This window comes from Amphiura filiformis, chromosome 4 (genome assembly GCF_039555335.1).
Source record: "Amphiura filiformis chromosome 4, Afil_fr2py, whole genome shotgun sequence".
Classification (NCBI taxonomy): Eukaryota; Metazoa; Echinodermata; class Ophiuroidea; order Amphilepidida; family Amphiuridae; genus Amphiura; species Amphiura filiformis.
Window position 1 is genome coordinate 79,213,891 of NC_092631.1, and position 17,107 is coordinate 79,230,997.

Consider the following 17,107-nt stretch of genomic DNA (forward strand, 5'->3'; position numbering starts at 1 on the left):
CTCATATCTTTGGATCGATCATTGCTATTTCATCAACACTTTCTATATTATTAATGAACTATCTACTAATTAATAAAAATAAAAATTATAATTACATTTGGCCAATACATTACATACAATGATGATATGTTTTCACAATAAATTTTAATTAAGAAAACAAGGATCGACAAAGCATCAATAGTCAATTGACCAATTTAACAAATTTTGGCTCCATTGCCTTTAAATGTCTAATTTTATGCGCATATGTTATTACTTCAAAATACCTACATCTCAGCCAAAAAAAACCTGTACTGATGCAACCTGCTATATGGAATGAGATGAACTACCATCGAACATATGGCTTGTAATCTAGCACTTCAATACTCGTGTCTTGGTGGTGGTCATTGGTCAAGGCATGTCTACAGATCGTAAGGTTGCCAGTTCACATTAGACGTTCACTATTCTTCCAACATAATAATAATGATAATGATAATAATGATAATGATAGAATAACATTTATGTGCTGGCCACTCTGAGGGAAAGATAAAGAACTTATGCATACCTAACTTGTTTAAAATGTTTAACAATTTTTACAGTGTATCTGACCCACGCAGTTTTGAGTTTCCTGTGGATGAAACTGGGAATACAGAAACAGAGGAAATGATTACAAAAGAAGAAGACGCTGGACCAGAAATCACACATTACTATACGGTTTGTATACACAACTTTTGACTTTAATTTAAAGGTCCATGACCCAATCGACAGCCTCATCCCATTCTTATTCATCAAAACTGAGATTTTGGTATCCGAAGAAAGCTCATATTTTTCTCAAGAATGTTTTTCAGAGATGCCACTCGATTTCGCTCAAAAGACCTGAAACTGGTCAGGAAAACTTGAAAAAGCATGTGAATGCAGGCCAAAAAGCCATAAAACTCACAAAAAACCTGAATTCAGGTTAAAACCTGAAAAGTGGTATCTCTGGTTTTTGTTACGTTGATCAAAAAGATTTGGGCCAAAAAAGCCTGTTTTTTGGGATTTTGGCCCAAATTTGACCTCACAGATGAACTCATCAAGTATTTGCCATTCTAAAAATGTATACTTTTATATTCTTTAGACCAACAATTGAGCAGTTATGAGGCACACAAGTTTCCATAATTCCAGGGTTAAGACCACCCTTAAATGGCAAAATGGTCCATATTTTGTGACAGCTGTATAATAATTTGATGAGACAATTGCAGACATATCAAATAACTGGCAGTGATATTCGGCATTAAATTATTTGCTTCACATATTGCTCAAGTACCTCAAATGGGCAAAAAGATGTATTTATGTAAATTGTTATGACAGCATTGACTGCTCATGATCATATGGTTATGCACGGTTACTGATTTCAACTGCCTCGCCTGCAAGAGAATAAAAGTAGTTCTGATTTTGACTTTATAATTGGTATATCATACTAGCAGTTGCAGAGTGTAATTTAAAAATGGCTAGTATAATCAAACGCTATTAGCATTTTCATAATCGTTACCAGCGATAAGCAACGGAATTTATGTCACAAAAAACACTACAATCCTTGTGATTGCCTAGTATGGTATATATGTCCTTCAGATTGCTTTCACTGTTACCATATTTGCCAGTTACTTGTTTTAAAAGAAAATCAAAATGTTTGATGAAGTTTTGATGAATTTAAGTGTACATGTAATTTGGTGCATCAAAATATAGATAACAGTGACATTAAGATAAAAATTTGAATTTTTCTCATTTTATTGCAGCTTCGTAATCTTGGTCCAAGTAACATTGGTCCTACATCCATTGATATCAAGTGGCCAATGTGGTACTCTGAAGGTGAATATTTGCTGTATTTGATAAGCGCCACCATGGGATCAGGTTCTATATTTGAACAAGATTGCGAGATTATTGGCGGTGTGGTCAACCCTGAAGGATTAACGGTGAGTGTAATTAACATTTTATTTGTTACATATCTGAGGATTCTTGACAATAACTCACAAGTTATAAAATCAAGGCGTGTCCAGAAACCTTCAGCCCTGTGGACTACTATAGAAGCCCACCTGGGGAGGAGGGCCCGGAAATATTTCTCAAAATATGTTGACTTTGCATGAATTTTCAGAAAGCCCCCCCATACACCCATTTTTATAGCATAGGTATATTCACTGACCATTATGTAGGGCATTTATGCTGATATTGGATTTGGTGTTTGAAACCATGGAAATTTTCAGGCTTTAGCCTGGTATTTAAAATCTATGATTCAGGCTATTTTGGTGTCCAAATTTAGGCATTGTTTTTTTTTCAGCCCAGCTTCCACCTTTTAAGCCTGAATTCACACTTTTTCAGGCTTTTCAAGCTATTTTCAAAAAAGGCTCTCTCATGCCTGCTAGAAGTAATCACACATTTTAATAAAAATGCTCATAAGTTACTGGCAGTACTTCTATGAGTATGAGCTGGTCTCTGGTCTCTGTCGAGCTTTCTACAGATGTGTCTCTGAACCTCAGGACTAGTATCAGTCCTGATGAAGTCAGAGGCACATCTGACAAAACCTCGATCACTCACAGGATGATAACCGATGGCATGCACATATTTATTTATTTATAACATTTGGCACAAGGCCAGGCATATCCAATATTGAAAACACAATAAATTGAAGGATTGCCCTTACATTAAAATCAAAACATTACTAGCAAATACATATAATCAAGACAGATAATAAATTATGGCGAACTGGTTAGAGGAGGTGGGACTGAATGGCCAATTTGAAGGCCTGGAAGGAAGAAGCATTGACAATAGCCTCAGGGAGATAATTCCAGATGGAGGAGGCAAACGGATAAAATGATCTCTGGGACAGTGAAAGCTGGCGGAAAGGAAGTTGAACAGCGTGGGAATTGAGGTTTCGTAGACCGGGTCTGGGATGAGGCTGGAAAGGGTTTGGAGAAGAACAAAGATATTCAAAGATTTTAAATAAGTGACACAGAGAAGCAACATCACAATGCTTACTAAGAAGAGGCAGGTCTTAACTTATTATGAATTCCTGTCAAGAAAGCCAATATGTATTTAAAAAATACTCACTTTGTATTTTAATCACAGCCTGAAGCTCCTAATAATGATACTGATGTAGGGGGTGATGCAATACAAAACAATCCTCGTAGGAAACGCCGTCAGACAGAAGAAGAGACCCAGGAAGACACAATGCAATATCTAGTAGGCTTTGATTGTGATTCGTCACCTGACAGGTGTTATAATATCAGCTGTGTAACAGATGGATTGATGGCCAGTAGTGATGGCATGGATAGCATTACTATTGTCATCAAATCAAGACTCTGGTTGGACACAGTGTCAAATGTAGGTTATGTAAACTTTTTAATGATACAATATTTAATTCATATGAAATGTATGTTAAAACTGATTAGCTAGTATCTTTATTTGTAAACCTTTGAAGGGTGTTGTTCATATGCTGTCAGTGGCCATACATATTCTGAATATTGGATGTAGAATATTTGATGTCTTCATTAGTTAATCTAGTCCAGTACTAACTTCTAACGAATGTTTGATGACGTAAAATCGATAATATGTTATGTAGAATGTCTGGTGAAAATATATTATTGATTTTACCTCATCAAACATTCGTTAGAAGTTAAACATTAACTGGCATAGAATGGGAATAGAAAATTATAACAAAGACATGTTGCATCAAATATTCTACATCCACTACAAAAGTCTGTAGTGGCCTACAAAAGCCCTTACCGCCTCACTTTATAAACATTGCAGTCATCCTTGCATCCTATTCAATAGATTGTCAATCCTTGATTTTATTTCTGTTAATTACAGTAATGAGTAATTAGGAGCCTATAGTACTTTTATTTGCATCAACGAATAACTGAATCATGGTCATGATGGTGGCTGCAGCATTTTAATTTGTAATTTGATGAGCTCATAATCGGCGGGAATTGTTAGGCTTTTACCACTACGCCGAAAAGTAGACCAACGTTCAGGGAGATAGAGTTGACCTGTCTAGTCTATATTGTGTGTGTTAAAAATGTAGACAAATTATTAGGACATAAAATTAATAATTTGTGATGCTTTAGTGATATGTCACAAGACAATTCTCAAAATAAGATATACTGATATTAAACTGCAATGTTATCAGGCCACACGCTTATGAGATGATCAAACTATAGTGTGATGATGAGCAGGGTATCAGAGAGCATGTACAAGCGTAGGAAGTGCTAAGTTGATTTTAACTGTTAACAATTGCCTTCATAATTGTCTAAGACACTGAGAAGACTTTTAACCATGTTATCTGTGTACACCATTTTTCAAACACATGCTTTGTCACAAAATACGGACCATTTTGCCTTACACAAAATATTGTAATTTTACCAATTGTCTTTTACAGATTGATGAGCTGAGACAACTTAGTGTAACTTCAATGGCTGAGGCCAAAGTACAAAGCATGCCATATGCCATTGCTCCACCTCAACTACCAAGTGAAACTGCAGAGGTAACCTTCATATTCTGCACATTCATAACTTGGGCTTAAAGACCCCATCGAATAAACTCATATGGAATGGTGTAACAATTGAAATGGTAGTCATGTTCATTCAAAGTTCTAAGTGACAGGTCTCTAGTTTGATTCCACAAACATTCATACCTATCACCTGTTTTATTGTATTATCATGTGAATTGCTCTGTGGTACCTTCCGGGGGGTACCTTACGGAGGGCAGGATTTTATTTAAATGAGGATGAGTGATGTAGTATTCGATAGGGCCTGTTAAGAAATGAAATGCGATTAGACAAGAGGGGTGCCTCACCTTGATTATGTAACACAGTGAATCAATATCAAATTCAAGTAAAAAGCAAGTGTAATGTTACCCTTGAATTAGCCACAGTTTATGGCTCTCACGGACTAGGCAAGCATGTAGCGTGAGGCGTTCAACCGAAGCGCTTTAGCACCAGTACCACTCTGGATAGTATACTAAAGCAACAGAGCCCAAAGTAGTGATACCCTTATAAGCCTGAAGTAACAGGGCTGTAGCAAGCAGGGTGGCCGGGTATGCCATGACCGCCCACTTATTGAGAAATTTGCTATGTTTTTCTTTTATATTTCTATTTCAATTTGGGCATATATTTGTAATTTGACCGCCCCACATTTGTGATAGCCGGCCCACATTTGTCAACTTTGCTACGGGCCTGTAAAGTAATGTAATTTACCTCACTTTTTCTCATTGGGTGGAGAGGGAGTTGGAAAGGGGTTGATGTAATTACAAATCTGTAAACTAATAAGTTGAGTTTAATGTTTGTTTAAATCGCAGATAACATTACTAGTTGTACCAGAAGTCTTGATAGAATCAACCCAGACCGCTATTCCATGGTGGGTGTATATAGTAGCTGCAGTGGTTGGCTTGTTTATTCTCTGTGTTCTAGTACTGGGCCTATGCAGAGTAAGTATTATATTGGGCATATCAATTCGCTGTAGAAGTGACGTAATAAATCGGATTAACTACCATAGCAATAGACGAATACAATTTTGACTATATCGCGCTGCACTACAAGCAGGTTGCACTCATCACCTGTGTTTGTCTGCAATCATAGATTGAATACAATATTGGTCTTTTCAAAGATACTTATCTTACAGGTGTGAGTGATCAGCATGATATGGTTCAATGCATAGGTACCGCGTGAATGTTGTAGTGCAGGGCGATATCGTCAAAAATTGTATTCATCTATTGCTATGGTAGTTAATTTGATTTATTACATCACTTCTACAGCGGTACATTGTGTTACGTGCCAGCAAAGAATTATCGATGATAGCAAGAAGTACTATTAATAAAATTTCCTTAAAAGTTTCTGGAATGGGATGAGCTTGATTGGGTGTCGTAAGTTTTGGACCATCAGTACAGTGCCTCCCTCTTTGAAAAGCTGACTACACCACTGCTCCTATTCTTTGGTTCACCTCAAGTTCATTAGTGATGTACACATTTCGCTGGATGCAGTATCGAATTGTGTGCACAAATTAAGCACACAGAGCATACACATACACCCCCCGTGAATTACAAATACTTCCGAGGACCTGAAAAAAATGACGAAATTTTTACAAGTCCAAATGTGTGTGTGTCGGTGGGTTGTTATGTCAGAGTCCTCGGAAGTATTTGTAATGCAAACGCATGGGCGGTTTGTCGGCATGCTTGCATTGATGTCACTACCGAACTTCAAGTGAAACAATGTATAGCAAGCCATTCCTCTGTGTCTATGTAAGAATCACAGCAGCTGAAGGGAGTATCCCATTATGCTTTGCGATACCATTATAGAACTGATTGTGCCATAGAAAATGTACACAAAATCCTACACTTCAACTTTCAATTACTCTCTTAAATCAGGGAAGCTTAGACTTTTGTTTGAAAAAATATCCCCCATAGAGTATTTTGAATCTATCAATAGCTCTCAATATCTAAGCGGCTCTTGTTTATATTTTGTATACATTTGCTATGGAGTAAGCAGATATACTGCAATGCATGATGGGATACTCCTTTCAGCTGCTGTGGGTAAGAATAGTGGTTTTCAAGTAGCTTGTACCAGTCCTGCACTATCTCACCCCACCACAAAGAATCAACCCCCATTATAATGTTACCCATCCGTTTACTGATTGCATGTTTTGTTGTTCTTTGCATTAGTGTGGTTTCTTCAAGAGGAAGCAGATACAACCCAGCAATAATGCAATGGTTTCAGACGACATTTGGGTAGCGGATGCGATACAGACTGGCACCTTACAGAGAAATGAATTAAGACCGGATGAGCATTAATAATGATACAAAAAGAGTGTTCCCATAAGTTAATCAAATACAGTAAGCAAAAGAATTAAGGTACCAGTTATATTCACCCCTGTATATCCTAAACAAAGACAAATATGTCAAATTTAAAACAAGCAGCCAATACCTGTACACTGAAGTTCTGATTCAAGACCTTATTTGTTGAAATTGGTTGAGAATTAAAGAAATGGTGATCTAAAACCTACGGAAGAAACTAAATCAAAAGTTGCACTTTTGGGTTCTACCTAATCAATGAAAGCATGATGGGCTAATCATTGGAAGCACAGCGCTAGTTCTCTTGTTTGAGAGCCCTTTGAGGGGTGACGAGCTCAAAAGTATCCCAAAAATCATCAAATCATGGTGGCCATTTTCAAGTTGCAGGACGATAATTCAAATCGCCTAATTGGGCTACCAAATCACAGCTAGGTGTGTCAACACTGTATGCTCATCTCTAGAGGGCTTATGTGTCCTGTTTGTATTGAATAAAGTACCACTCTTGTCTCCAGAAGTTACGGTTTCAGTTGGTCTTGCCTTGAGTAACTATTTGATTCATTGAGCTGTTCCTTTTCAGAATCAATTTGCTTTTTTCCAAAACAATGAAATTTGTCAAACATTATGTTTTCAGAAAGAGTTGTACTTTTCAAAATCACCATTAGAACAATATTCATGTCAACAGCATGCGTAAACGCTGCAGTGAAGTCATTGACAATTATAGTAGACTATATCTTTTAAATTTAAGATGAATAACATCTAAGAAATGAGTTACAAGATGGCTTTATTTGTTTAAAATTATAGATGAAGAAGATTTAACACTTTTTTGTCTGTATTAGATGAAAATGCAAAAAGCAAATGCAAAGCAGACTTTCATTCACCAAATGTGTGATTTTCATCAATGAAATGGAAAAGAAAAAATAGATTTTGAAAAGAAAAAACTTCGGGTGGGTAGCCAAATATTTCTTGTTTTCACAGGTTTTTGAAATCCACTAAAATGTGTGTGAAGTTATTCAACCGAATGTTTTGTTTGTAAATTACCGTAAGAGGGGGGGGGTATTTTGTTGAACCCTTTCTGTTGAATACTTGGTCAATCTCAGAGACCAAAGGAAAGCCTGACTTATTTGGCACTCTAGAAAATGTATGAAATATCTTGGAAACAATGTTACAGATCGACTATCATCTCTCACTGATGGAATTATATTCTCTCTAGTCTTTGTCAAAGACTTTGAGGTCAAGTGCAGAGATCGCGCCTCAAACAGAGACTAAGTGGGGGTCACTTGAATATAAAAGTGCTACCATGCCCATCACCCCTCAAGAGCTGATGGCAGGTAGTTGACTACTTTAAATGGTGATACTGTCAACACCCTAAATGGTGTAACCACCACATTGTTACCCCTAAATGGCATATGAAAAAAGACTATTTGAACAGGTGTATGTCTCAGACCTGAAGATTTTAATATTATTTTCACTTATTTAAAGCCTTAATCAAACAATTCTTCCAAAATTGCTTTATGTAACCAGAGTATGTAAGTTTCAAAATAGCAATAAATGAATCCTAAATATTGATAATGCTGTTTGCTCAAAATTAGACCTTTTTGTGTACTTTTTTATATGCTAGTCCCTCCTGCTGGCTGGGAAACAATATTTCCAAGTGGAACAAGGACCCTACATTGTACTATTAAAATAATATTCCTGTTTCAATGTTATTATGATTGACTATATTTGTAAATTTATCATTATCTTAATCCAACATTTACTTGCCTTATACCAGTAAAATGTATACTTGCTATTTAAAAGTTAGTGCAAACAACATATGTGACATGATCAAGGGGATTGAGTCGCATGTCGACCGTGGTCAAAAATGTGTTTTACACATGTTTCTAGAAAGGACATTTAGAGCTTTCAGAAACTGAAAACCCCATGTTGATACAACTTTTCTTTGCGAAGTTATGTCAATTTATTAATCGCTAAAAACAATATAAAACAAAGGAATTTTAACACTTTCTTTGCTAATATCTCAAAATCAATATTAGCGACAACCGACTCATTCCCCTTGATCATGTCACATATGTATTTGATTTTGTGTATGTATTATGTACCATACAATCTGGTAGAACCAAAGAGTACCAACTCTGCCATGTTTGAGTGTCACTCATTGAGGGCAAATAGTGTATCTCCAGATTATTTTGTTTTGCGCCTGGCAAAATTAAACACTTTCTATCGCTAAAGCTTACAGATGCAAACTGTTGTTCTATTTCACCGTCTCGCAAACAAATGCTGAAGGTACATTTTTTTGTCATTCATGAGCTATAAACCAAAATGGCAAAATTACCAGCATTATAATGAGGTAGAACCAAAGAGTAATGACTCTATACTCTGATCAGCTCTTAATGGGCGGGACTCATAACATCGTGGATTGATACAGAATGGCGTACACACAGCTAGGCGCAGCACCTACGCTAACTGCACTTTGCGTTTTCCGTGAATGACGCGTGCTTTTGTGAATTTACGCGTGCGTAAGCTGAAACTTTATTGACTGCCGCAGTAACAAAAACCGAATAATTCCTGCATATTAAGAGCTGATCATAGTAAATCATGTTTCAGTGTCACTCATTGAGGGAAAATAGTGCACCTCTGGATAATTTTGTGATGTGCGCAACAAACTACAATTCAATGCTTTATAACACTCAAGCTTACAGATGCAAAATTGTTTGCTTTTAGACTCTTGCCGATAAATGCTTAAAGTACATTATATACCTCATCTAAAGATTCCCACCATCTGATTGGTTAAAAGAGCGGGCATAGTTTTGATTATGCTCGCAAAAGTAGCTATTCCCCGGGCATAGTTCTGCGTGTGCGTTGTTCCCAGCGTAAAATGATATTACGCACATGTTAATATTTGCGTGCGCTATAATTACGCGGAAATCGCAGATTGTAATCTGTGCCATTCGCATTGAAACTATTAATTTCTCTTTCCAAAATCAATGCTTTTAACCAAACAGATGACAAGAATCTTTAGATTTGGTATATAAAACAAATATTGACTGCTTTTTATTCAGGGCATGGTTAAAATTATAGGCCTGCGGTGATCTCAAAACCATGACTATGCCGCTCGGCTACGCCTCGGGGCATAGTCATGGTTTTGAGATCACCTTGGGCCTATAATTTTAACAATGCCCCTCATAGCAGTCAATATTTGTACACTATTTGCCCTCCAAGAGTGACAAACCAAAATGGTGGATTTACTATAGCATTACACACAGGGCAGTTTTGAGATGGTACTCTTTGGGTATTATCTCTTTAGATTATGTAAAACCAATTTACAGACCTATTTAGGTTCATTCTCACAAACTGAAGACAAAATCTGATTATACAGTTTGGATATTTCTAGTTTTATTATTGTACCAGTACTACATCACATATTTTGTTTAGTTACATTTTGCAAAGATACGGTATGCATGTACACAGGAAATACAATACATGGATCCAGAGCTTCTCTACCGAAAGTCAGTTTGTACCGAATTCCTTTCCACAAGATAATAGGCGTACTGCATAAGAATAGATACAGCTTGGAGGTTAATCCATCTCCTTTGTTATTGCAATACCGGTACGCATATTGATTATGGGAAGGAATTTTGGTTACGTCCGGTAGACAAACTCAGGATCCACAGATTATAAAATTCAAAGCACTACTACATGAACATGTACATGTACAGATTCCAGAAATTCAAATTGCAGAAACAAATTCACAACATTTTTTCACTGGAAAATAAATTTTCCAGTGTTCTGGTATTGGGAATGTATGTGTCAAAGACATTGTGAATATGTACAATGTATATAATAATAACATGTAGGCTATAATACATGTAAAATAATTGAGGAATTGCCAGTGTTAGCCAAAACGATTCGCCATTGTTCAGGTAAATTAGCTTTTTAAATGCCGGGGGTTTGAGGTTTGTATTCCAACCCATATTAAAGGATTTCTTGTAAAAACATAGACCTCTCCAAAAGTTCTATGCTGCTGGTCAGTTAAATTTAGTTGGAGATATGGCCAAAACAGACATTCAACTGTTTAATTGTGCGTGTTTGTAATTTAACATGAATCTTATTATCATTGATCATGATTGCTTAGTTTACTCTCACTTTTAATGGGTGTCACTTTTGTGTTATCTTTGCTCGATAGAACTGTAATGTAATCAAGATTTAATTTAAATCTAGTCAACCAGTCATACCTATTTTTGACGGACGAACCGACGTTGCAACTGAAACCTTCAGTCTTCAGCTGGGTTGTGATGCAAATGATCTAGAGTATCAGACACTTCCAGTATTGATGACAAAATAGGTATGTATGGTTGACCAGATTTAAATTAAATCTTAATTTCAACATACCCAGATGAATGAGAGTCTACACAGTTTGAGTACTGTATGTACACGTACATACGCAGCAAAACATTTCAATATTTTGTTTATTATTATCATGTTAGGGGCTGTGCAATAATTATATGCCCCCTTCCACGGAGAGTAAAATATCTGAATAGCATGCTAAATATTGCTTTTCCCCAGCATATGGCAAATATTGTGGTCTTATCTGGTCCTACATGTATAAATTTTTTATACCAAAACTAAAGCAAGCAGATAATTGTGAAAGTTTAAATGTTCTCAAAGCACTTTTCTAAGCCACTTTTCTTTGGAATAAAAATGTGCCCTGATTGCATCTGAACACAATAACGCATTACACATTCTACTCAAAGCATTACATGTCCACAATACATGCTATTACTTACGCTGTGAATATACATACATGCTCTTTGGTAATAAAAATGTTAAAATAATGGGTTTGGCTATGCCTCTCCCGTTATTTATGTTGCCCCCTATTATTTTGGGGGTAAAGGATTGCCGTTAATAGAGATTGCGATTTACAAGCGTAGCATCGAGCGTGACGTGGAATCTATTCAAAATCCTGTCACAGGAGAGTGATTTTGAATAGATTCCATGTACGTTCGTTTGGAAATCGCAATCTCTCTATTATCTTAAAAGGTACACCTTAGATAAAAAGAAACCACTTCTGGCCTGCCTAAAATATCTTGCAAACTGCTTTCATCTTGTCAGAATTACATGCCCCCTACCCATCCCAATTTCATCTCCTCTGGGGGCTCATAATTGTTGCACCACCCCTTAGGTTATGAGTTGTCAACAATCAATTGTTCATATATATTTGTGACCATCTACCACACACCAGGTGCTGCAGACTTTTTATTTGACAAAGAATATTGATGACAAATGGATTTGTTCTTTATTTTATTTCCATTCTACTTCTAATCATGTTTAACTTAACATAAAATCAATAATATAGTTCCGACATTCGTCATCAAATATAATTGGTTTTACCGTTACGTCAACAAACATTCGTTGAACAATAAAAATGAATTAAAATAGATTGAATATCAAATACTTGTCAGAACAAATATTATATGTTAAATATTTGGAGTCTGTATGGGCCTTAAAGCTGCCCTGGCCTATTCAGAGATATGGCTCAATAAACTCAACAAACTTCAATAGGAAACAAAGGAATTTAAATTTTAGTTCACCATTTACCAAGTAATTATTTTGTATGTTATAACTAATTCAAAATCTAAAAATTTAAGGTTGCAACTTTATACCTGGTTCGTCATGGATGGTCACAATTGCTAAAGGAAACTTGATTTTCTACCAATTCACATTGTATTGTTTGTTTTATTCAAATATAGTACAACAATATTTGATATGTAATTTTTAATTTATTTATTTGTGGAAACATGTAGACTGAAATGACAGAAATAAACAAATATATTTTATTTCAATAGACATTTTTGTCAAAGAGTTCTCATTTAACATCATCTTTTACATGTATCCAGTTCATTGCACACATCTCCACACGGAGCAACACACACTTCTACATCTAAGTACTAGTTACAAATCAGATTTCTTAGACCCCTTTATAGATACTCTGGCCAGAACACTACCATGTACATTGTACACCAGAATTATAACAAGCCAATATGCTTCAGTGACATAACTGACCATGTCATTTTACAGCCTTAAAACAGAGAGATCAGGTGATTTGTGCATAATGCTGTATAACATATTACTACAAACCACCTCTATCTAACATGTGAAGGACTTTATGCAATTCACCGAGGGCCATTATAATTGAAGACAGAATTAAAGACTGGTTTGTGTATGACGTCCTGTCAACCAGACCAAAAATGATGTACTGCACAGGTCAGCAACCAATCACGCCGTGCCTTTGCCCTGACATCAGATGCAAACTAGTCTTTAGAGTCTTTCAGTCTTAGATTATACCAACCAATGGCTTACATGGTGAACACAAACCTCCCAAGTTTCCACCAAGTATCTGCATGTACATGAATACTGCTCTCATATCTACAACAAGTACAATATAATGAACTTCCAGATGTCTTCTCATCTTCTCTGACTATTACTATGTAGATTTTGTTTTATTCAAAAAGTGCGACACTGTACATTTAACCATAGATCTGTGTCTAACAAATGGTGGTAAACTCTTTAATAAGAGTGAGGTGACATGCATGCTTGTTCTAAATATCATTGGGCTTATTCCAGTTGAAATCCATGTCACTCCCTATGGAAGACATGCCCGTTAATCTCCCACACATGGGGGTGTACATTTCAAATGGGATCACCCGATTAGGTAACCCAATATGAAATTCACACTGCCTTTGTAGGAAGAAGCAGCTACAAATGACAGAATTATAGCCCTGCCCTGCACCTGTCAATCGCCCCCAATTCCTGTCTTCACAAAATCTAAATAGTCTTGTTATAATCAGTGATGAAAATATTTAAAAAATAAATAGAGCAAAACAAATCTAGCTAAGGTGACGAAAAAAAATAAAACCTGTTCCTAACTGATCCAGATTTTACAAAATGGGGGCCAACAATTTTATCTGTACAAATGAATGGATTTTTTTGTATTTCAAAATATTTACAGATCAAAGTGCAAAATGTGACCACTTTTAACTGCAACGGCAATTATTTCAATGTGCATTTTTTTGGTGAAATATGATTTAGGTACATGATCGTTCCACATGTTACTGGCGAAATCTGCCACATGGAATCAAAATACCTAAACTGTGAATAGAATCTTAGGACTTTCCAACTAATGATTTTTTCAGCTTCTTAACATTCAGTAAAAACCATATTGCCAATGTCAACACACCTATGATGTAAATCATTTTAACAGTACTTTCTTGCGGTAGAAAACATTTCCCTATCTCATACTTGTCTTTAGATATAGTTGCTAACACAATGCTGGGATTATTAAGATTCCTCCAACTGAAGGAAGGCACACTGATTTCTGGAACGTCACCATCATGTACTACATAGCAGTTATAATGGGTATGCCCACTAATCACTAACCGGGGTTGTATCCATGACAACAGGCGTTGTGAGGCATCCAATGGCAACGCCCCATACCCTGGTCTGAATTTTTCATATCGTTCATTAGGTGGTGCTGCATCAACTCCAGTACACATTGCATCCGATACACGCCACAATGGGTAATGTTGTAATAATATTGGGGCAACCTTTGGTAACTTCTGAATTGAGTCGCATTCTTTGGATGATTTTGAATCCGATATTTGTCCGTTTGTGGATCCGTATTTAGTACAGTTAAGTTGCATTGATGCGCGTCTGAGTTGCTCCGTTGCAGTGGAGCACATTGAGCACATATCAGTTTCCATTGTAATGCTATTAACTAGCACAAACACATTATCTTTAATGGTGAGGACTTGAACTGAAGGAGTTTTAAATTTAACTTCAAATCTGTGTTGACGATTTGGTTCAATAACGTCATGAAAACCAATATCATGATTTCCTGCTACTACATTGAAATCCACATCGCTATTATGATAAAACATGGTCCAAAAACGCCGTACAGTGGCATCAAATTCATAATCACTTGCCCACTTGCCTTCATCAGTCAAATCACCTAATACAAACACTGCATCTGGATTTAGTATTGTCATGGCAGACTGAAACGCCCTCGTCATCTGCCATTCACGCCGCAGCTTGTCAAACCAGTGACCTTGCCGACTTCCAAGCAAATGAGTGTCTGAGATAAAGAACGCCCTCAATGCATCATTATTGTCTGATTTTATAGTTGGCCATGAACATTGAATTATGACGAGATAATAAATAAATAACTCGCATAATAAGAACAAAAAAGCCACAAATAGGGCTACTTTTAGAAGTGGATGCAAAGGTCTCATCTTTGTATTGCGTATAGGACAGTCCTCAATTTCTACTAAATTGAAATTGCGTCATAATCTTGATAAATGCATTCTGAAACAAAAAGAGCAATTTAGCACACTATGTAAGTTTCTGTAGCTGTCATTTATTTGTAATTTAATTGGGGTGGGTAGGGTACTCAAGTTTGGTTTGGGTTGAGATGTGCTGCTGAGAATTTGAAAGTGGATCAATGGCTGATTTACCCATTCCTATACCAAAAGTCCAAATTTCAGCCTAATTTGACAAAACTTGCCAGAGTGTTTACAATTTTGCCCAAAATCTGTGGCAAATTCCAAAAAATTATTGAGACAATTTTGAAAAATGATCCATCCATATACCAAAATTGGCCTAGAAAAAGGGCTCATTGATATATCAAATGGCCAAAACTTTTGACCCATGTTTGTAGCACATTCCCGTATGGTAATTTGTCTAAATACAAGCAAGCATCTTAGAAATGGTTCTCACTATCATGAACCAATTGCTGTCAGCCTGGAAATCATACATGGTTCATTTATGGCCATTATAGGATTGCTTCAGAGAAGGTAGCATCAGGGCTCGAATTTCAGGGAGGCCACCAAGGCCATTGCCTGCCCTTTTTTACAGTTTGGCCTTGGTGCCCTTGATCTTTCGTCAACTTCAAGGCATTCTTTTAACGTAATCACTTGTTAGCCTTTGTTATTTGTCTATTCCCAGTGGCCTTCAAAAAGGAAATGAATTTAAAGAAAGCAAAATATTAGAATTTCAATAAGCTCAAAAAGATCTCAAAAACAAATTTGGCAACACTGTGGACCGTTTACTTGATCAGATCATGTACTTTGTGACAGTGTACTTACATTGTACTAAGTTGTAGGTTCTAACTAAACTGGGGTCTCCTCACACAAGACCACCAAGTTTCTTTGTCAAGAAATAGTGTCCTCTCTGTAAATCAAATGTAAATTCAAAAAACATAAATAAATGTAAGCATAGCAAGTTGAAACAGTCATTTCAATGTTAAAAACCATATAAAATATCAGTAGAAATATGTTTTAAAAGCATTTGCTGGAAGAATTGTGTGATTATAAATTAGTACTTATTTTGATATGTGAGGTAAATAAAGAGGGGAACATGCATTCTGCATTGGATTTTAAAATCTTGGCAAGCTTGAGATTTTTTGGTTACAATAAAATTAACTCCACAAACTGTTTCACTGTGACCACAATAATATAATTATTTTCACAATGCTGCTGTAAATTTTGCAACTTAAACAAGATCTCCTATCTCAACCGGAAGGTTAGCTGAATGTCTTATCCATGTAGGTTGGCAAATAGCTGTGAAAATATGCTTGACTACACTGTCAGCCTGGATGTGATGCTCATGTTCAATCCCTGTAAACAAGTGTTTGTCACTTCACTAGCATTGCACTATGGACAACAACGGCCTCATCCCAATGGCATAGTTCAATAACCTCAATTAAACAATCAAAGTTCAAAATTTATTTTTGTACTAAAATTTTCAAAAGGTCATTCAATGAATGTGCAAATGTATTGGGGTTACAGAACTGAGCCTGATAGATGAGCATGTTGTGGATCCTAGTGTTTTTAGCCTAAAATTAACATATGTGTGCAGACAGCTATGCTTGCGTACTACTTCAACAGTGAAACTGACTTACTCTTGTTTGATTGACAGTTGCTAGACTTGATGTACTTAGTATCCGATCTTAACACTTCATTTGCACAAACGAGTAGATTATCCTATAGCATATTAGTATTTTAGTACTCCAGAATCCTTGACACTGTATACTGTAGCTCTAGACTTGATAAAAACTGCTTTTATGATGATACTAGTTACTAAGAGGAAAACTGACTGATGGATATTTTTTGATGAGAAAATCAGCTTTTTTCATATCTATTTTTGACTACATACCTCTAGATGTCTTTCTTTCTCTGCTTTGTTAGTTTCTGACATGTATTTTCTGAACTCCTTCTGAATAGATCGTCTGTAGAAATCTTTATCTGTGTATTGCAGTGATTCC

General features: G+C 36.2%; 2 protein-coding genes across 2 annotated transcripts in view; one reads left to right on the forward strand and one right to left on the reverse strand.

Moving 5' to 3' along the window:
- The window catches only part of LOC140151473 (integrin alpha-8-like), a 52,552-nt gene extending 41,152 nt beyond the window's left edge, over positions 1–11,400 (forward strand). Inside the window, exons 23-28 of the mRNA XM_072173825.1 lie at positions 576–690; positions 1,752–1,928; positions 3,079–3,333; positions 4,388–4,492; positions 5,305–5,433; positions 6,664–11,400. Coding sequence (XP_072029926.1) covers positions 576–690; positions 1,752–1,928; positions 3,079–3,333; positions 4,388–4,492; positions 5,305–5,433; positions 6,664–6,792 — 910 coding nt within the window. The 3' untranslated portion in view covers positions 6,793–11,400. The remainder of the gene's footprint in view (positions 1–575; positions 691–1,751; positions 1,929–3,078; positions 3,334–4,387; positions 4,493–5,304; positions 5,434–6,663) is intronic.
- Positions 11,401–12,411: 1,011 nt separating this feature from the next.
- LOC140151474 (metallophosphoesterase 1-like) lies at positions 12,412–16,013 on the reverse strand. The gene is made up of 2 exons (XM_072173827.1): positions 15,930–16,013; positions 12,412–15,150 (listed from the first exon to the last, which is right to left on the reverse strand). Exon 2 carries the CDS (start codon positions 15,075–15,077, stop codon positions 13,953–13,955), a length of 1,125 nt encoding a protein of 374 aa, XP_072029928.1. The 5' UTR covers positions 15,078–15,150; positions 15,930–16,013; the 3' UTR covers positions 12,412–13,952.
- Positions 16,014–17,107: the final 1,094 nt, after the last annotated feature.